The following is a 21,802-nucleotide window of genomic DNA, read 5'->3' on the forward strand; positions in this document are numbered from 1 at the left end:
TCTGTTTTCGCACCATAAGAAATTATGGGGCCGAATTTGCAATGACCAGAAAGTCGTTAAAAGAGGAAAGTTAGCATTGAGGGGCATATGTTTTGACTGAGAAAAATACAAATTTATTCAATAGCTAGCTTGTAAAAAATACTTGGTTATAAAAACTTGATTGACAACTAAGCAGCATGTCTACTATGGGTTTCAGAGACAGTGCAAGCACGTTTTTGGGCAATACCTATTTCTGTAACGAACACTCTTAACAGAACGAGATTTTGCTATAGTGCATTACACCCAGTGCCTTAATTTATAAGGGTATCGTGAATCACTAATCGTAAAGAATAACGACACTTGTCCTTGTACCAAGAGACAAAAACTCCATTATGCAGAAAATGGATACGAACACGCATATAAAGCTCCACCTACCCTCTCCCACCCCAACCCCCCCCCCCTCCACCGCCATCCCTTTTCTTCTTCGTTCCTCCGCCTTCCTTTCTCTCTCTCTCTCTCTCTCTCTCTCTCTCTCTCTCTCTCTCTCTCTCTCTCTCTCTCTCTGTTGCATTCGGTATGTGTTGACCCTCCAAACTGGGTATAAGACTACACACAAAACGTTGAAATTGGTGAAATTAGGCTATGTATTGGAAGTATATATACATAAATATTAAAGCAATTTTATCATTATTGCATTACTATGACAACTAGAATTCATGGAAACAGTTTATAACCTGTTAAGCGTCACCCACGTAATAATACGTTTACCGCGATCTACTCGGTAGCGCCTTCAACGGGATATTACGTTCAAGACTTTAACTGTGCTTGTCAAGCCGTCAGCCCCGTAATAATACGTTTACTCGTATAGAAAGTGTAGGAACATCATTTGGTAACACACTCAGCACATGGGAAACTTATTTCCAGCCTGGCAACTCTTTCCTGGTGGTCGCTTATGCTAGAAAACTGCCTGTCCCTGTTGGTTTTCTTTCAATACGCTTCGGGCGTTTATCGAGACAAATTGGATTCGCGTCTTTCACAATGAATGTCCCAAAGAGGAGGCATATTTCTTCAGGTGAGATCAATCAAATACTAGATGAGGAGTGTGATATTGATAACCTATTTGATGATGAGAGCTCTAGTTCTGAATCCTCCAGTGATGATACAAAATTTTCTTCCAATTGCGGGAGTGAAGATGACTTTTCTTTGCCGAGTGACTGGACTCCGAGAGAGAGAGAGAGAATTTCCTACAGTTAATAGTTAATTACAGTATGAATAACAAGCATAAAAATCAATATTAACTTTGAAAAACTATCATCAGTGCTATGATCGCTGATTACAAAAAAAGCGTGACGGTACGTTAGCAGCGAGCTCATCAGGGGCGGACGCTTAACAGGATAATAATGGAACGGCGTATGTGTGAAGCCTCCACTAATGTGGCAACGATGATTTTGCCATTCTTAGCATGCAAACATTAAAGGTTACATTTATTTCTGGCATACGATTATTAAAGAAATTCAAAATACTAATAAAGACTGAAATCAATGAAAAGTGCTAGCAAAAACAAAAAAGCAAAAAAAAAAAAAAAACCTATTCGTTCCTCTATGGTTTTCGGCAGCCAGATGTACGGAAACGTTAGAAACATTTGATTTTATCTACTTTAGAAATATCTGTAATTTTTCGGGGTAATTTGGTTGCAAAAAAGGGATAATATACATGAATTAAATCAAAATTTTAAATAGTAAATTTAAACTAAATAACGAGTAAAGTAAACAGTTTAGGGAATAAAACTTTGCAGTTTCGTCGTCTGTCGTCGTCTGCTGTTCGAAATTGTGTTTATGGCGCGCGCGCTTAGAAACCAGGAACAGCAACGGGTTTAAAGTGCAATGTGGAGTGAACTGAGACCAAAATGTGTATAATAACAATCAAATAAGCACTGTGGAGTTTCAGTTGTGATGGCAGTAAGGATAAAAACCGCCGATTACAAGGTAAGAATGATTTCAGTTCCAACCATAACCCCGGGAATAACAAGTTTCATCCTTTCACTAATATAGGCAACAAAATGTTGTTTTATTGTGCTGATTACAACTGCAATCTTGAGTAAGATCAATAAACGTTACATACATACGCTAACATTGTTCAAATGAGTGCTGGGAAGGCTGGGGAAAGATGGTGGCCGTCACTGATGAGAACCGTCCATGCAAAACGTAGCCGCCATATTGGATTTCAAAACTGCCTTGAAAACATATTTTACGAAGAGCTCACATGCTTATTTTAGTTCGTATGGGGCTTTCATATATCACTATGTTGACGAAACTTCAGTCTTTTAAATGGTATGCTTAGAGTTGCAATTGTATTCATGTTTCACCAATTAAATATCGAGTGAATAAGACCCGTCTACCGTGATGAGGGTTGGCCTGTCGTGATGTTTCCCCCTATACTCGAGGATATGTGGTTCAGTCTCATGTGGAAGGCTTGCGGGAAAACTAGCGCAGGGAGTAGGGTAAAACATCACAGCAGGCCAAACAGGCCACCTACAATCAACGCTTGCCACCCTCCGAAAAAGTACATTATAACGCGTCCTGACCCCGGAGATGGGCATCAGTCGCGACTTGTTGGTGAGAAATGGAGCTAAAGACCTCTACTCTCCTTTCGAAGTAAGTATTTTCTCCAAAGTTAGAAATTAAGGCCAAATTTTAAGATTTAAACAGAGGGTAGTGAAAAGGGTGGCTACGGCAGTGGAAATCTCACCAAAACGCTTTAGAAATTTTTACTTGCAACTAAAAATTTTTTGAAGATTGACGCCATCTTGATGTTTACGGAGTCACTTGTGTCAACAAACTTCCCATTTCCTGTGCTAAATCTGCACACCACTTGTACCCATAGACGCTGGGGCACTTTCATCACAACAATCGTAAACCAACCTCTTACCAGCACTTATTCAAGGGGACTACGGCATTCTTTGCGGCGTTTTGCGCTCTTCAATTGTTTATCAGTGTTGTCAATTGGTATGTGTTTACCCTCCAAACTAGGTATAAGACTTACACAAAACTGGGGAAATAAGTGAAATTAGCGTATCTATTTGTATTTTATATACGTACATATTACAGCAATTTTATCATTACTGCATTACTATGACAACTAGAATTCATCTAAACAGTTTGTAAGTGCATCGGCGTATGTGTGACGCTCCACTAGATTGGCAACGATGAGTAATTTTTCCTCACGTCGTCTGCTCGTAAGTATACATCCGAAACATTTGTAATTTTTGGGGTTAATTTGGTTGCAAAAAAGGGATAATAGACATGAATTAAATAAACATTTTGAAGTAAAGTTAAACTAAATATTGAGTAAAGTAAACAATTAAGGGAATAAAGCTTTGTATCTCATAATCAGTGTTGTTGTCTGCTGCTAGTACTGGGTTTGCGGAGTGAGTGCTTAGGAACCAGGAACCACAGCGTGGTTCAAGTGCACTGTGGAGTGAATTAAGACCAAAATGTGTATAATTACAATCAAATAAGCACTGGAGTTTCAGTTGTGATGGCAGTAAGGATAAAAACCACCGATTACAAGGTAAGAATGAATTTCAGTTCCAACCATACCCCGGGAATAACAAGTTTCAGAAAATGAATTCAGTTTTCCAACCATACCTAAAGACTCCCGTACCCCGGGAATAACAAGTTTCATACTTTCACTAATATAGGCAACAAAATGTTGTTTTATTGTGCTGATTACAACTGCAATCTTGAGTAAGATCAATAAACGTTACATATATACGCTAACATTGTTCAAATGAGTGCTGGGAAGGCTGGGGAAAGATGGTGGCCGTCACTGATGAGAACCTTCCATGCAAAACGTTGCCGCCATATTGGATTTCAAAACTGCCTTGAAAACATATTTTACGAAGAGCTCACATGCTTATTTTAGTTCGTATGGGGCTTTCATATATCACATTATGTTGACGAAACTTCAGTCTTTTAAATGGTATGCTTAGAATTGCAATTGTATTCTTGTTTCACCAATTAAATATAGAGTGAATAAGACCCGTCCACCGTGATGAGGGTTGGCCTGCCGTGGTGTTCTACCCTAGTATGAGGGGTTTTGGAGAGTGATCAAAGGAGCTTTATCTTATTAAGTTTGTAGCTATGAAAAATACAAATTGTCTTGGAAAATTTGTCATTTTGTATCTTTCGTATACCTAGGTATCGAGTGTTATTGGGTTTTTGGGGGCCTGACATTTTCGTTCATTTAATCCACCAAGTAGATCGAAATGTGCAGAACAACACAAACTAGAGAAGATGTGCAAGCCATCCAAAATGTATAGTGTCACAGTTTGATGAATGAGACCAAAGTTACATAAGCCGTGTACTGTACCCTACTATACTTACACAGCAGAAATGGTTAATTGCCAATTGAATATTAGGCCCACTTGCATTAACACCAGCCCTGCAGGTATGGCAGTTGAAACATAAGGATGGTTAATAAGTATCTTGGTTTTTGTTAACTTGTGACAGGTTTTTGTGGGCAATTTGTAGTAAGCTTATTAAGGAGAACTGAGGAAAAATACCAAGAAATGCCAATTTTGAGAATTGCTATTAGAGTAGAATAATGCTACTGAAACACTGGAAATTTGTGAATGTAGAATGTCAGATTCCTGGACACAATATGGTGGGAAGACTGTATTCCGAACAAAGAAATTGGGTGAGATGTGCTATCAAGAGGTTAAAAAGAGGCTGAAGACCTTAAGGATTTAGATGGTTCAGACATATGATGAGAAAGGACGAAGACCTGTAGATGACCCATGAAGTTATAGTGAGGTGAGACATTGATCTTTGGGCAGAAAGAGCAATGGATAGAGAACAGTGGGGTTGAACTAATTTTTGCTAACCAGTTCAAGTGCATTTATCTGCTTATTAATTTTTTTTTTTTTTTTTTTTTTTTTTTTTTTTTTTTTTAGTAAATTGTGAAGTATTTTGTGCCTTTCTCATTGCATAACATTACATATATAATGTACTAAAATTTATAGTTTTTTCTGTAGTACATATCAAACAAGAGTTTGTATTTAAGAGGGTAGAACACACTCATGGTTGATGTAGTGTTAGGAACATCCTGAGTCTGTTCAGGTAATATATTTGCTGTACAGACTGGTTTTGTAGACATCAGGAATTTGCAGTTGTATGCCAATTAATGAAACCCCAGGTAGAGTATGAATTGAAGTTGGTGTTAGTCTTAACAAATAGCCAGTCGTGAACAGTTACCATTAATTCTAAGCTATCTGTTTTATGTTAGAAATTATCCAATGTTTTTAAGCTTCGTATCCAGAAATTATTGGATTAATGCCACATGCTGCTGCAGAAATGTGCTTTTATAGGTATTTGTATGATTCATATGTTCAGATGTCAACAACTTTCTGGATCTTTGTCTTTTAAGACAAGTTTTATCCAACAAAGATTAATGTGAATTATAATTTGGAGAAAAAATAATTTTTTAGAATTTCATCATGCAGCTTTAAAGTTGTTTGTGAATAGTAAAATCGGCACATGTACAGTGAAAGTTTGTAACAAAATATACTGTACTGTAAACTAATATACTGTACTGTAAAGTATGTAAGCTAATTATACTGTTACCATGTTTTTTTTCATTTTGAATAGTAGTGATAGTAAAAGTAAATCTTAGCCTTGAAGTGGGAAGTACTTCTGCCAGCACCAGTGTTCTTGAAAGAAAGAAGCACTTTAGGTGCTGTGAAAATGAGAAGTGTGCTGTCGTCAGTAGTTGTGAAGCCTTTTATTAGCCACTGCTTTATTGCTGGATGGATTAGAGAGTTGACTAGAAATGATTTTCTGTATGTCATTATGGTATGCATTGCACTTATGGTAAAGTTTGGAATGTTGATTTCTTAAAAAAAGAAAAATACCATAATTGAAGATTGAAGTTATCTATGAAAACTTTGAGACCAGAGGTAAAGCTCTTGCTTTTAAAGCAATTTTGATTTGGTAGGTCAAAAACAGTGTGCTGTATTTGCTCTGACATGGCCTATGTCAAATGTTGCACATTTATTGCAGATACTTGCATTAATTCACATTTTGTATGGCTTCTTAATGAGTCAGGACACCGTCTTTTCAAGTCTCTTTTCAAGGTATTGTGGGAGTGGAGTCATTTGAGGTCTTATGGTTAGTATTCTTTAACCTTAGTCTTTGGTGTATCCTGTGTACCATAAATTTTCACATACCATAAATTTTCACGTTTTGAGTTTGAGTTCTTTACTTGAGGTACACTTCACTCAGTCTGGAAAGTTATGGCCAAGTACAAGGTTTGAGAATATGGTTATTTAGTAATCACCTGTTGTAAGTTAACAAGTTTACACTTTTAATATAATAAAAACAAGAACAACTACAGGGATCCCAATTACTTCTGAGTAGTAGTTAATGGGAAGGCCTATGGTGGTTTGCATGTGGAATATACAGAACAAATATTCATGTAATCTTGTCATAGTAGCATATATAAAATGGTTAAGATATCTCTTATACTGTTATACTATGCCTTTTGGCAAAGAGCCAAGCTTAGTATCATATGTTGTTATATCACATGATATTTCACCACTTTTCCTTCTCTCTCTAATAATCATTCATCATCATCATCTTTTTCTAAAAGTTTTTCACTTGTTTTAAGGTTAAATGTATGAAAATAAGGTCTCTGCACTTGTTTCTTTTATGTGCTCTTTCATCTTTATTTCCCATCTGCTCCATTTTGCCTTGAATTCTCAGGACTTCCTTTAGGTCTCTCCTTTGCTACTTTAATAGTTAGTGATTTTTTGTCCTACTGTCCCTTATCTCATCACATGTCCAAACTATCTCAGTCTTTTAATTTGTCCTCTCTTGATGCCACATTTCTACAAGGGTTCTCCATTCTTACTACAATTTTCCCACCTTACAACAGCCATGAGACATCTGTAGTCGCACCTTTTCAAAATCTCTTCACTTTTCCTTGTTAGTGCCCATGTTTTTACTGTTTCGAATAGTACAGGCCTTTTTTAAGTTTTTGCTCTCTAGTAATGGTTCATTTTTATCTGCATATTTTGGCACATTTCATCCTTGTTGCATCTGCTTGGTCTCTTGCTGCTTCTCAAGTGCTGCATTAGAATTCTCTGAAGGTAACAGAAATGCTCTACGAATAATCTTTGCTCACCAGTCATTACAGGGTTTTCAGTTCCTATTCTTTCCATTTACTGTTAATGAACTTCAGATGCTCTAATTGTTAAAAAGTTGTACACATTGTGTAATGATTGTTCTGATTTTAATCTTTCAGAATGACAAGGCCCCACCAAAAACTGGAGAAGAAGGTGCAGAACAGCAAGATGCTTCTCCAGAGCTTGTAATTAAGCATCCTCTACAAAATACATGGACTCTATGGTTCTTCAAGATAGAGACAAATCGTTCCTGGGAGGATTGCCAAGTTGAAATTGCTAGTTTCACTACTGTTGAGGACTTTTGGGCGTAAGTTTTATTATTGTTGCAATTTGCCGTTTCTTTTGATTATACATACAGAAATTAAAAGTTGAGGTGTAAACAGATAGCTTGATTTTTGGCAACTTTTTCAAAATTGTTATTTTAGGGTTAGGGAATTTTCAAATGTGTTTTTAAAGGTCAATGCTTATCTCAGTCACTTGCTTCGTTTTTAATTACATATTGACCATGTGTTTGTCTTAATGTTGGGTTTTGATTCGTAAATATCGTCAATTCTTTTTATAAAAGCATGATGAAATAGTATTTAGGAAGGAAAATCTTTTAACGAGGTATGATTGTGCTTTTTCGTATTGAATAAAGACATGATGCATTGAATTTAGCCCAAAAACCCATCTTGTGAGCAGTAATTTTTTGCCCCTTTCAGTAATTAAAAAGAAAAATTAACGCCTACTCTATACTACAGTACTAGATACTCAAATGGTATGAAATTACTAATATGATACAAGTCCCTGTGTAGACAACAAATAGAAGTTAAGAAGTCTTAGCGAAAGTTTTTGGTATGCATAGTGAAAATATAATGAATTCATTTTAGGTATTATGAAATTTTTTTCATGCAAGTAAAGAATTTTTTTTATAAAATTTTAATAAATTGGCAGAAAAATGGACATTTGGCAGTTGGAACTGGGAACTTAAAAAGGCTTGCCGAAGTTGGGACGTTTTGACTCTGTGCTTTTGTGTCTTTGGCTAAGGTTTCAAGGTGACATATGTTGCTTTGGTGATGTCATCTACTTTAGTTTGGGGAAAAGGAGCCAACAATCAATTTAGTATATAAACTTTTTAATGAAAGTTATGACCAAATAGGGTAAAGGGGCCAATGGACATGCATTTCGCTTGGAGTTTTTCTTTCATCGCTTATAGCTCTCTTGATTTTCCATATTTATTCAAGTTCTAAGTTGTGATTTAGGTATGTATTCGTAAGTTTTTGTATTTCGTGTTTCAGTCAAAATTGGATTATCATTAATAGTCAATGAGTTATTGATGAATTTGGTTCGGCTGCATTATGCACATGGCTTAGTGGAGACGCAAAATTTTCAACTTCATGTTGGGTACACCTTTATCAAAGAAGAAATAATTACATAAAATGAAAGTTTAACTTTTAATAAGTAAATTGAGAGCAAAAAACATTACTAAATACAAAAACAGACTACATATTAGTAGTCATTGATCTAATGGAAAAATATGAATACTTTCTTACATTGCCTGATGGAAAAAGGTATGTATATATTTGACTAACCATATAAAATGAAAAATTTATATTTCAAAACATTATTTTCATAGAATTAATACTGAATAGACCCTGTCTAGGTACTTCCTGGAGCTTATGTCATTAAAAAAATTACGGTTTTTACAAAATTAAAATCTACTCTGTACAATGTAAATGACTTAAGAGGCAAATATTTATGTATATTAGCTAATTATACTTCACAATCCTTTATCTGATATTCTAAAAGCTAAAAAGCTTTAAAAACCTTTGTTTGGAGAGTAACGTATCAATTCATAAGGTTTTTTATTTTTAGAGTAACGTATCAATTCATAAGGTGGGTGGTTCGGCACGCTAACGGCTGACCCTAGGCATTTGGTTGTTTACTGCTACTGAAATGCCTTTTCTTACAAAATCCCAAGTAGATAAAATAATTGTAGAACTGCCAAACCTCACAGGCCTAAATAACTCTTTCAATGGGTATTAACTCATGCACACACTGTGTATTCATAACGTATTAAAGTGTAGGACGGGTAATGCATCTTTACTATTAAAAACTGTGCGCTGTATTTAAAACATGCACTTGCGTCATTGTCAGCTTCAAACATGCAAAACTTTCTTTCTCGGACAGAATACGTACTGTACGTACAGCTAAAAAATCTGATTGACTGGCTGGTTACCATGGAGGGGTGTTAGCCAATGATAGCCATTTACTTCTGTTCTATTTATAGACATTTCGATCACAAATAATGTGTATGGTACCAAGTTTAAAAGCTTTCATGATCATGATTGACGGCTGCTGGTGAAGATAACTCAATAAATTTGCTTTATATAATTATTTTTTTTATGAGAACAAGAATCTAACACTTTACTTTCAACGGAATGTTTTTGTTGAAAATAATAGTAACGTGTTAGTGAACATATGGTCGTAATTGTCCAACTATTTTATTATTGATCTTAATTAGTATCTCGCATTAATATAAATAATAAGCATAATGAATCAGTACTATAATGAAAAAACAAAAAAAAAAAAATTTTCTAGAGCTCCAAATTCAGAAAAATTCCAAAAATCGTAACACATCTGGCCCAATGATTTTGGATAAAGGATTGTGCACAGGGATTACTGAATTAGGTCATACAGTATTGCAGATTTAATACTTTTGTGAAGTTGAAACAAATTTTCTGTGGCTGTTGCCGACTGCAAATATATAGCTCAACAACCCCTTGCCGAAGAAGGGAAAGAGATTTAGGCATGATTTTAATTTATCTCTTCTTTTATATTAAAATTGTTGGTTATAACCTGTATTTATAATCTGTAAAGAAAATTAGATATGAAAAAGGTATGGCTCTAAGTATTATTTTTTTGTTTTCAGTGTAAATAGTATATGTTTAAGACTTAATTTTCCAACATTGAACATCTCTCTGGGATTCTTAGTTTCAATTTTCCAACATTGAACATATCTCTGGGATTCTCAAAGTTATCGTTAAGAAAAATATGTATCCACCAGGCTGCGTGTCCCCAGTGGGCCCCTTACCCTATGCATCCTACTATTTATACAAATGTGGGTTATTTTCTACCGACCATTTTAAAAAACCTCAAAATATTTCAGTTTATTTTGCTTTAGTGGCCACCACCCTAAACCACAAAAGGCTTATGAAATGAATTTATTTTTTTCAGGCTTTATAATCATATAGAACCTGCATCACGACTTAAAGTAGGCTGTGATTATTCAATGTTTAAGCATGGTATAAAACCTATGTGGGAAGACAGTCACAATAAAAGTGGCGGAAGGTGGCTAATAAACCTAAACAAGCAGCAGAGATCAACAGAACTGGACAATTTCTGGATGGAAGTGGTGAGTACTTTATAAATTTGTTTAAATCATGAAATATTCTGGAATTACCAGTAACTGAAGTCTATAGAAGTATGTCCAGCAGACCTAAGGATATTTGAGCATTTTGAAATAGAATAATATAATTTTCACCATGTTTGTATTTGTGTCATGCTAATAGAAGTCAAATGGAAAATAAGGTGAAAAATAATAGTAAAAAAAAAAAATAAAAAAAAAATAGAGAGATTTACTGGTATCTGGCAATAATAGTTATTACCATATCATGGAAGAACTTATAATTTGTAACCGAGGATCACTTAACCAGAAAAAAAAAAAAAAAAAAAAGGGTTCAACTCGTAAATCTTAGTGTTGCAACTACAGTAACAAGTAAATTTTTTATATTATTCAGTGTCAGATCATGGGTTATAGGCAATCTATCTTATGATCACAATTAGCTGTGTTAAATTTGGACTTGAAATTGTCCCTCCTACCACATCTGGCCCTGATAACTATTTAAAGCCAATTATTTATATTTTTATGGAGCTTTCTTTTATTTATATTTGTGGAGCTTTCATGTTTCAAGTTAAGAGGAGATCCTTGGCACCAGGATTTTTTCTTGGCCAGACACTTCCATAGTTGCACCTATCGCCATTTCGTGATTGATCGAAAGCAGATCTCTGAAAGATTCAGCCTTGACTTTTGACATCTCTAAATTTCATCCTTTAAACTTCTCATAGATTCACTCTTGGTAGTTCAATCATATTGCTGTGGACATGTTCAGTGACAGATTTCAGCACTATTCAACATTTTAAGTGGTTGGAGTGTCAGGTGTTTGTCCTCTTAAATTTAAAAAAAAAAAACTATTTACAGCTCTTGCTTTTGATTGGTGAAGCTTTTGAAGATCACAGTGATGAGGTCTGTGGTGCCGTGGTAAATGTTCGGAGCAAAGGTGACAAAATAGGTGTGTGGACAGCTGACGCCAAGAAAAGCGAAAGCATTTTGAAGATTGGGTAAGTTTTTATGGATTTAGTCATGTTATCTACAGGTAAATGGTTCCTTATGATTTTCTTTTTTGAAAATTTGTCTTTACAAATGGACCATACAGCTGTTAAGTAAAACCAATAGAAATAGGAACCAATTTTCCATAGCTAGAAGAGTTGAGAAGCTGACACAGCATGCATGCTATTACAAGTTGGACCTTTGTAATTTAGCAACATTTGGACCTGGCCATTGCTGCACTACAGAAATTACCATTTGAGACCTTTAGGGGAACCTATATTAACCTAATGCTTATTCCACATATATATTGTTGTGTTCGCTAGGTAGAACCAAGCTTAAGATGGGATGCAATACTAACATTAATGCTTCAGAAAAAGGCATTTTTTGGCCTGCTCAACAAGCATCTTCCAAGAATTGCCAACACCTTCATTAGGTCAGAGCTCAAACCACATTATAAGCACTTTTCACTGTCGACAACACTTAATTTGCCACTGTGATGAATGCCTGCAATTGAATTATTGTTGCCAACTTTCTGCATAGCCTTACCTCATTATGTTCCATCATGGTGCTTTTCTTTAGTTTTATCTATCATCTGACCAGTCACTTAATGTTAACACTGAATGAGTGGGACCCCCCCTTTTTTATCTCTCTCTAATGCTCAGTTGACAATTATAATAGATGATGGTTTTACTGGTGAAATGTTTTAACCTGTTCATAATTTTTTGCCTATATATATATATATATATGTGCTTAGATCAGACGTTGTTGGCTGAAACTCCTTGGTGCTTATATGAGAGAGATGTAATCATTCAATACAAAATGCAAATCCCACCAGAAATTATTCTTCATTTTGCCATCAAATGCAGAGCTTTTTTGTGTTGAATTGTTTTTAATAAGCTGTTTTCTCTTAGTTGCATTGATAATCAGGTTATTGTAAACAGCTCAAAATTATTTAAAGGAAGGTAATACGTACGTTAAATTAGCAGAAAATCATTTTAGAAAGCTGGAAATAACCTGTAGCCACTTTTTAGACTAGTCACAGAAAAGTTATTTGTGATATTCGAGTCTGTTATTGATAAATAATTAGAGGATGAGAATTTCATTGAAAATCTTAGATTTGTTCATCGTTTTGTTAGTTTCGTTAACATCTCCAGTCTGACCATTCTTGGGAGAAAATAGTAATTAATTTTGCCCATAAGTTTTTTTTTTTTTTTTTTTTTTTTTTTTTTTTTTTTTTTTTAAGCCCTTGATGTCGTACTATGACTGGAAACTAAAAATACGTATACACAAAATAATATGATCTGAAATCATATTAAATAAGGTAGCGTGTGCATAGAACCAACTTGTAATGTCAGAAATAGGCTTGGATGATATCATGAGTTAAAGTACAGCTGAATATGTGAAAATAACAGGACTAGGTCACCAAGATGTTTGGCTGTAGTATAAACAGGTATTGGAGGGGTAGCACCACTGTTACAGGTTCAACAATGTGCAGAACCACAGAATTCAAAGTTAAAGAGGTTCAACATTAATTTAGCTGAAGGTTGGGCTCTGCGTGGTTTTCCTCCTTTACACTACCTTTCGAACCTTTTATTGTCAATTTCAGTTTCAGCACTCTTGACTTCATAGGTCCCAGTGCTTAGCCCTTGGCCTAATTTTATATCAATTTCAGATTAACAGATATGTTGCCATGTATTGTTATCACTGCTGTAGTAATTAACCACAGTCGACTCCTGGTAATAGACCCATAAGGATATTTTATACAGAACTTTTCCTAATTCATACATTAAAGATCCCCTGTAAATATTTATGAAAGTAACGAAAGGTGCTTAAGAAAGTAAAAAGTTACAAGAATTAACACTTCAAGCAGAATTATTTATAGTAAAAGAAGTTTGAACCAGAGAACGAGCTGAATTATTATGTTAACAGAAATTTCATAAATTATATAAAGGTAGCAAGAGCTAAAGCTATACAAACTTTTGAGTGCAGGGAGACCTGAACTTAACACTAGGTTTTGTATACAGTACTGTGGTTTCTCCTTTTATAATTTTTCTTTTAACAAAACAATTTTATTTCCAAAGACATTAATTTTCTTGAACACTTGGACCTAGAACATGATGTGACTTCAATAATGACCTTTGGTTGCTGACAACCAGCAAGCTTAAGGAAAAAGTTAGCTATTATATTTGATCCTCTTTTTAGGTCCTATTTGACACATCCAGGTTGTCTACCACTGGTACACAAGTTCTATGCAGCAGAAAAGATTACCAGTTATAGTGGAAGGATCATATTACAAGTAGACATGGTTTGGACAAGTGGTGAGAAGGGGTGAGGAAGAACAGTTAGGTCAGGAAAGCAGTTAAAGCATCAGGATGAACTTTTGGAAGGCATAGGAAATCCTCAAAAAAGGGTATGGGAAAGACAATAGATAGGATTCCATGGAATAGAGTAGAGAGGGCCTGTTGCACAGCTAATCCCACAAAGGGAAATGATGTGAAGCTTATGATTGACTTTGACCTTTGGTTGTATGGTTTTTTACGTTGCATGGGTCCAGTGGTTATTCAGCAACGGGACCAACAGCTTTACATAACTTCCAAACCATGTCGAGAGTGAACTTTTTATCACCAGAAACACACATCTCTGACCCCTCAGTGGAATGCCCGAGAATTGAAACCTCCTCGCCACAAGATGGTGGCCAGGCCAAGACCAAAACCGACCACGCCACTGTGGGGCCCACAGAACTTTTGAACTTTGCAATTTTGGAATATCAAAAATAAAATCAGAAATTTGATCTTGCTTGCTAATATATCATAAAGCAATTACACTATAGTTCTTGTATTGTGTGATATCTTCAGGGTGACTAAATTTTGTCAAGAAATGGTTTTCTCTGCTTTTCAGGCACACACTGAAAGAACGTCTATGCATCCCACGAATGATCAACATTGGCTTTCAGGCTCACACAGATACAATGGTTAAATCTGGATCAACTGCTAAGAACAGATTTACTGTCTGACAACTGCAGTTAATTATAGTTTCCCTTATTTACATTGTGGAGATGCAACAGTTAGCCTTTTTTATGTTCATATGTTTCTTGATTCCTATATATATATGTATGTACTTTGTTGCAGTCAGGAAAAACTTGATACCTTGGAGAATTAGTAAGAGTATGCATTACTTTAACTAGTTAAATGCAGCATTTTCCAGTTATGGACTGAAGAAGACTACATGTTGAGCAATCCAGTTTTGTGGTTAGTGTAAATGAAAGTTGATCTGGACAAGTAAAACAAAAATTTTGAGTACTAATAACATTTTTCATGTATTTATTGATTTTCGATAACAGTTCTAAGGAAAGGGATAATGCTTTACAAGCAATTCAGTGATTTCTCTGTTGGTTTGTTATTCATGTGAAACGTTTGATCAAATTTTTAAAGACTAAACAGTATCTTGCATTGTATGGAGTATAGTTATAGCCAGAGTTTTTGTTTTACTTATCCATTTAAAATTACATAATACAGGAGAGTACAGTATGTAAATTGAAAATAGCCTATTTGTTTTTGTAGTTAATTTATTTACAATGTTGCTTGTTACTTTTATTTAAGCTTGGGAGGAATATTGTTGCTAAAGTAAAAAGAAAAAAAAAATTAATGCTGGAATTCTCTACAGCAAATATTCATTTAGCAAAAATTTTCCAATTCCCTGAAATAAATCACTATTTCTATTAATCATTGGGTATTTTTGTATATAATTTATGAATTGTGGTGTATTAGAAAGTGAACTTTAGCTTGACATTGTGTGTCTAATATGTATCTAATTACACAATAAGTGAATGCCTCTGCATACCCACAGGAAAACATTTGTGTAGCATTACACAATTATGTTCACCACTAATGATATGGCTGTTATCATGGAACTTGCTACTGGAAGTTTGTTGGCTTTCAAAGTGAGACAGAATTCTATGGTTGTCAAGTAGTGTATAGGAAGGTGGGTTAGAAAATTGTAAATCAAAGGAATAAAGGTGAGCACCTAATAAACTTTTATCTCAAAAGTCATAGCATATGGAACATGATGCAGTAAGGATTTTGTAGTATAGTAGTTTGATAAGGAATTTATAAGAAGTTATTGCAGTAGTTCCACATGCAATGATTTTTTATTATTATTTTTTTTTTTGCTTAGAAGCAGAGGTGAACCTCTTGCATTTGTTTTAAGCTTGTTTCAGGAGGTTGTCTTATTTGCATAGGGAAATGTTGCTTAGCTCTGTTGAATGCGAGCTCCATTGCCTCTGAAGTCACCCACACCCTCTTATGTTTTCTCTCAATTTGTACAAGCTTTACACTCAAGACCTTTGCATCTCCCAAAGTTTTTGGCCAAAGCCTATCAAATGCCTGAAAGTGAAATGAAGGTGATGAACCACATAGAATTTTGTTGTTTTTCAAGTACTGTTGTAAAAGACTCAATAAATTTTGCTTACTACCCCAATTAATATGGTTTATCAGCTGTGAAGCCTATACTCTACTTTTTTTAGTGTAAAAAATGCACTTAGAAGCGGTCTGCAGCTTGATGATGATGGTTGACTGATTTAACATAGAGTAACTTTGTTATATAGCATAAAAATATTCTGTAATTAATATTTTTTATCCAAAACCCATTTAAAATCTTTGACTTGGGAACAAGTATCACATTTTTTCATGGTTTCACAATTCATGAGTCAACATTTTCTATAGTTTTACAATTCGGAGTATCAACAGTCACAACATAATTAATGGTAAAATTGGTTAAAAGCAGCTTTCATTGAGATTACCCAGTAAATTATATTTAGCATAAGACAGTGTCTTGACATAGAACACTCAACAATTGTCAAACTGCTGGATACTTCGTAGTGCAATTTTGCCATAAAAAGAAAATAGACTATAGGTGGGGTCATGTCTGTATTGCAGGTTAAAAAACAGCACCTACTTACATCAAGTAATGAAAAATGTAGAGAAGATTTTCAAAGAACATGCAAAGGGTGTCTGTAAAATTCTGTGATAACCCCATTAAATTATTTCATAATACATGTACATAAATGTATCAAGTTTGCTCTTATTGAGCTCTCTTGGAGGTTTAAAGTTTACTTTATATTTTATGTAAAGATGGCTGGCTATTTTTCACCAGCTTTATATAGTGAATAAGAATGGTGGGAAGTCACATTTGTTTCATGGCTTAGTCAATGATGGTAATCTTGCTTGTCTTGAAACTTCCAGACATGGTGTTGGATGTTTATGTAGACTTTGTTCCTATATTAAATTTTAACTAGCTATGATTCCACTCTAGTGGTTTGCATTAGGGGAAAAGTTCCAGGTTTTATATTTACTACTAAAAGAATGGATACATAGCTAGACTTTTTCTCTCATGCCTTATCTGTGACTTGAAAAGATCATCCATCATCACTACATTTACAGAAACTAAAGGAATTTCTTTCTTACAAAATATTAAAATTTAAAAAAAATATATAGTTGTAGACATACCTCTTTTTTTGTAATAAAATAGGTGTTAAGAATTTAGTATAATTTAATCCTGAAGGCATATAGTGAAACCACTGGTTGATTATCTGGTGGACTTAAACATTAAGTTGTTACAGACAGCAGGTGGGGTGTATGGAATGATGGAAATGTTCTCCAATTGAGCACACTGTTCCAATTCACCAGTTTCAACAATGGCAAGGTCCCAGTGGTAGAATAGAGGGACCAGATAATACTGTACTATGTACATAACGTGGCAATGCTACCGTGAGAAAGGATAAAAACTTTGTTCAACCCCTCTACAGTAGCTTTTTATGGGAACCACTCGAGGAGGATATAAAAATTAGTGCAGCATAACTGATTAAATTAATCCATTAGCAATGCAGCAGGACCAGTTAAATTAATCCATTAATCTGACACCAAGGATGTAAGAGGTTAGAATTCTTCAAGACCATTGTTCAAATCTTCTTCCAGACAACCCGCACATCCGCGGTAGATGGTTCTAGGTCGCCTATCATCCCTGGAGAAGCTTGTTCCTCACAGATGTCTAACCCTTGATCTCTTCTATGAAGATTGAAAGTTTTGGTCCCCATCAAAGGATTTTTCCTTCACCTTCAGAGTTACTATCTCAAAAGGAAGTGAGACAGGACTTGGCATGGTGGCTGGATTACAGGAGCCTGACCATAGGAGGCTTCTTTAGCCTTTCAGTTGTTTCAGTGACAGGCCACTCCGTGGTTCTAATGTCTGACAATAACATGGTGGTGGCATATGTCAACAAACGAGTGAGTGGTGACTCACGCAGTGAATCTTCCAGCCAGATACATTCCAGGCAAGAGGAATGCACTTGTGGCAGACAAGCACGAGTAATCAGGGTAAAATATTAGGAACAGTGGTCACTACACCTGAAGGTAGCAGAAAAATTGTTCAATTTGTAGGGGAAGGCCAATAATAGATCTTTTTACAACCCGATACAACAAGAAACTGCAGGCAATTTGTTTGGTTGTCCTGGATCCCTGGATCGCAGCAGAAGGTGCTCTGCAACATTCTTGAGACCATTTGGAACCTCAGAAAGACCCTGGTGGCTACCTTGTGGACTCACGCCAACTGTTATCCCGACCTGCTGGCCCTTCTGACCGAGGCACTGAGAGATATTCTCCCTGGCACAATCCTTGCCAACCGCACATTAAAAGGCTCCACCGATTTGTAGGGTCCCTGTTTCTTCAAGGTTGAAGACTATTGTGTCTTTTGCAAGTGAGAGGCTTTTTTCAGAGCAGCAACAGAGATGCCTGGCTATCTTGGGAAATCTATACAGCCAGGGGAAATGGGGCCTCTCCTGTGATTGGTGTAGGGTTCTCCAGCCAGAACTTCTATTCAGCAAGTCGTTGACTTCCTCATAATCCTCTGTAGGGAGACGCTTTCTGTTTCAGCCACTAAGGGTTACAGGGCTACTTTACTTGTTCTCTATGGTCCTTTGAAGTTTTGAAAAATATTGTTCCCAAAAAGAACTTTGGGCTGAATCCCAGGTCTTAGACCTAAATCTCATACATCCATCCAAAAAGAACTTGAGCCCCTTAACTAAGATTTGACCCAAGTCTTTAGCAGCCTCATTCGTGCACCATAAGAACCCTACAAAGTTCATCAGACAGAAATTTGACCCTCAACAAAGAGTAAAATCTCACTTTCTTACAAGTCCTTATCGATCCCTAAAGTGGACCCAACATCTCAGACCAGGTGTTGAAGATTTCTTGTTAGCATTGGCTGGAACAAGAAAGTGTCCAAGAACACCCATCTCCTCTTGGCTCTGTGATTCAGGAGCACTTGTAGTGAAAATTAAGGTGTACATATTTTGTAAAATGCTAGTTAGTGATGATATTGACACTTCTCCTATGAAAGCAGCAATATTGGTCTTGTACTTAACCATTATTTTTCAGTATTTTTCTCTGCACATTATTACTCCAACTGTTTTTCCCCTGTTCTGCTTCTGGTTCATTCTCATTTATGCAATGTTTTGAATTGTGTGGTCAATTTTCCAATAACCGGAAAACTTCAAACATAAAACAACCATTCACACTACCTCTTGGAATGTAAAAATCTGATAATTTAATTGACACAGGTCAAAATAAAGTTTTTCCTTACACTGGACACATCAGATGTACTTTTTATGGGCCTCCCATGATTCCTAAGTCCACATTCATGGTCAAGACGAACACTGTTAAAAGAAACATCTGATCTAGGTATTTGTACACTAGAAATGAATAAAAATCTATGAGTCAGCCTGGATCAACAAGAGTACAAGGCTATGGTTTATAGCTTGCCAGTTTTCATTGTTCACAACGAGTGGTTAGGTTAAACTACATGAAGATGATAACTACCTTCAATCACACCTAACAACAGTTATCAATTTGTGTACACAACAGGTGAAGAAATTAAAGAACACATCACAAGTGATGCCACCAATCAGCTTGACTGCTATCCAGCAACACACAAAAGATGAAGAAGTGGATTAGCTGGCCCATTCACTCTGGTAACCAAAAATTTTCAGTTACAGTTAATGTGACCACCAAGATCAAATTTAAACTCGTTCCCTAAAGGACTGTTGTTCTAACAATTTCATACTTTATATTCTTTGCTTTTCTGCAAATAAAAGAACATGTGAAACAGTGTATGTATTTATGTATCAAAACACCCTTTATAAGAGCAAAATACACAATATAAAAATATAAGGGGATTTCAAATTAACTACAATGCAAAAGTTCACACCATGATGCATATTCCATAAAACAATTTAGCATAATTGTCAGAGGAGAGCAATGATTAAGCTGGTTAACCAGCATTCAAGCAGTGAAAACTACATCAAGATGAAAATTCTAATGAAATAATGATTATTATAAAGGATTAGTTTATCCAGACCTCTGAACCTAATAAAGGCTCTTCTCGGGCTGGTAATGAACTGATAAACATCAGGACAGTCTAGCCATATTTTTATCATTTCAGTTCTGTAACTAGACAACTTTGACCTAAACCTGTAACTAAAAGTTTAATTTAGGAAAGCCCTACAATAGTTAACAAGGAAGTATGAAGCTCTCTATATGATGAAAATAACAGTACTAACAGTTGGTGTACATAGTTCCAAAGGCTAGCTACATTACTGTACACAATACTCAGAAAATTAAGCAAAAGATATTTCCTGAATTTGAAGACAGCAAGAAAACTAACCCTTAGTAAGTCTAATTTATCCATTTCAACAAAGAACAGGAAAAAGTAAACATGTCCTCAAGTCTACTGTTAAACTGATACAATTTACCCACACTATATTGCACCTTTTCTATAATCACCATTCTACTACATGCAAACTACAAATTTGTACTCGGTGGAACTAAAATGGAATCTAAATTCATATGGTATATACAGTAATACGAAGATAAAATTAACATGAAAACCATGTTCTAAAAAAATTACACGAAGATAAAAGTCATATATTTATTATGTCTATACACCATGAAAATGAAAAGCTACAAAACTATACACTATAAAGAAAATTCAGTCATAAAACTATACAATTAAATTTTATCTTTCTAATTAGCCTCTACTTTCAGTTAACACAGGAGGAATAATTGCTGTCTGATTCAAGGCACCATTTGTTTTCTCAGTAGTTGGTCCTGCATTTACATACTTATTAGGGTTAATAGTGACAGACTTAGTGGCATTATATGTCTTGTAAATTCCTACCAGTCTATCTGCCAGCTCAAACATTTGTGAACGCAAGGAGATGATGATGAATTGGGCATTCCTGGTACGCTCCTAAAAGAGAGGAAATATATGAGTAAAAAAATAAATAATAATAAAAATAAACAGAACACATAAATTAAAATGTTTGAATAAATTGAAAGAATCAAGAATACCTAACTTGCTGATATTTAAATAATTGTATACTTAAATGATAAATATATGAACACATTCTACACTCAGATGATTAACAAGGCAACCCTGACAGGCATGAGACTGAAATAAAACTGATGTTTTTATACAAATTCAATACTTTATATTAGCCTGGTCTGTGGCAGCAGCAGTATCCAAATGTCCCAGAGAAAGACAAGTTCCCCTTTCCACTTGAGTGTGCATCAGGATTCTGAGTACTTTCCAGTGAAGACTGGTCTTTGGCCAAGAAGTCTGAACCATCTGATGCTTGAAAGAGTTGTATGATAATGGGTTTTTTATATGAACATACCATTTTTTTTTCCAAAAATTATATTTAACACAAAACCCATTGTTAAATGTTAGCCTGGATAACTACTGAGTGGAAATAGGAACTGGAATACTGTACAAAATTTATCCCAAATGGCAAGGGCTGGGACCTTTGTGGTCATTCAGTGCTGAAAGGGAAATTGAGACCGAGACTGAAAGTTTTAAGTGCAACAGAAGGAAACCTTCACAGCTGCACTATGAGACAAGTTTTTGGAGAGGGTGGAGAGTATGATGGAAGATAATATGAATGGAGGCACAATAAAATGAATGAGAGGGGTTGCAGCTAGGAGCTGAAGGGACGTTGCAAAGAACTTGAAGTAATGCCTACAGTGCACCACGGAAAGTGCACTAATGGCACTAACCCCAAAAGTGGGATTAAACTCATGCTAAAAAAAAATCACTTGAAATCATAGTATTTGCAGAGGCCTTGGACCAATGAATTGTGTCAAGTAAAAGTTTTAAATGTAACGTGTTTTGATGCTACCTTTACAAGAGGTCAGGATACAGGCAGGATCTTGATAGCAGTCA

The 21,802-nt window shown here is 35.4% G+C and overlaps 2 protein-coding genes across 3 annotated transcripts in view; one reads left to right on the top strand and one right to left on the bottom strand.

Moving 5' to 3' along the window:
- Positions 1 to 17,067, top strand: part of LOC135222728 (eukaryotic translation initiation factor 4E-like) — a 28,964-nt gene extending 11,897 nt beyond the window's left edge. For both annotated transcript variants that reach the window (XM_064260941.1, XM_064260940.1), the window contains 4 exons: positions 7,282 to 7,469; positions 10,379 to 10,556; positions 11,403 to 11,542; positions 14,430 to 17,067. In XM_064260941.1, the coding sequence (XP_064117011.1) occupies positions 7,282 to 7,469; positions 10,379 to 10,556; positions 11,403 to 11,542; positions 14,430 to 14,544 (621 nt within the window). In that variant the 3' untranslated portion in view covers positions 14,545 to 17,067. The remainder of the gene's footprint in view (positions 1 to 7,281; positions 7,470 to 10,378; positions 10,557 to 11,402; positions 11,543 to 14,429) is intronic.
- Positions 17,068 to 20,495: 3,428 nt separating this feature from the next.
- Positions 20,496 to 21,802, bottom strand: part of LOC135222721 (structural maintenance of chromosomes protein 4-like) — a 64,243-nt gene continuing 62,936 nt past the window's right edge. The window contains exon 9 of the mRNA XM_064260927.1: positions 20,496 to 20,830. Within this exon, the coding sequence (XP_064116997.1) occupies positions 20,609 to 20,830 (222 nt within the window). The 3' untranslated portion in view covers positions 20,496 to 20,608. The remainder of the gene's footprint in view (positions 20,831 to 21,802) is intronic.

The sequence above is a fragment of the Macrobrachium nipponense genome, chromosome 8 (genome assembly GCF_015104395.2).
Source record: "Macrobrachium nipponense isolate FS-2020 chromosome 8, ASM1510439v2, whole genome shotgun sequence".
In the NCBI taxonomy this organism is placed as follows: Eukaryota; Metazoa; Arthropoda; class Malacostraca; order Decapoda; family Palaemonidae; genus Macrobrachium; species Macrobrachium nipponense.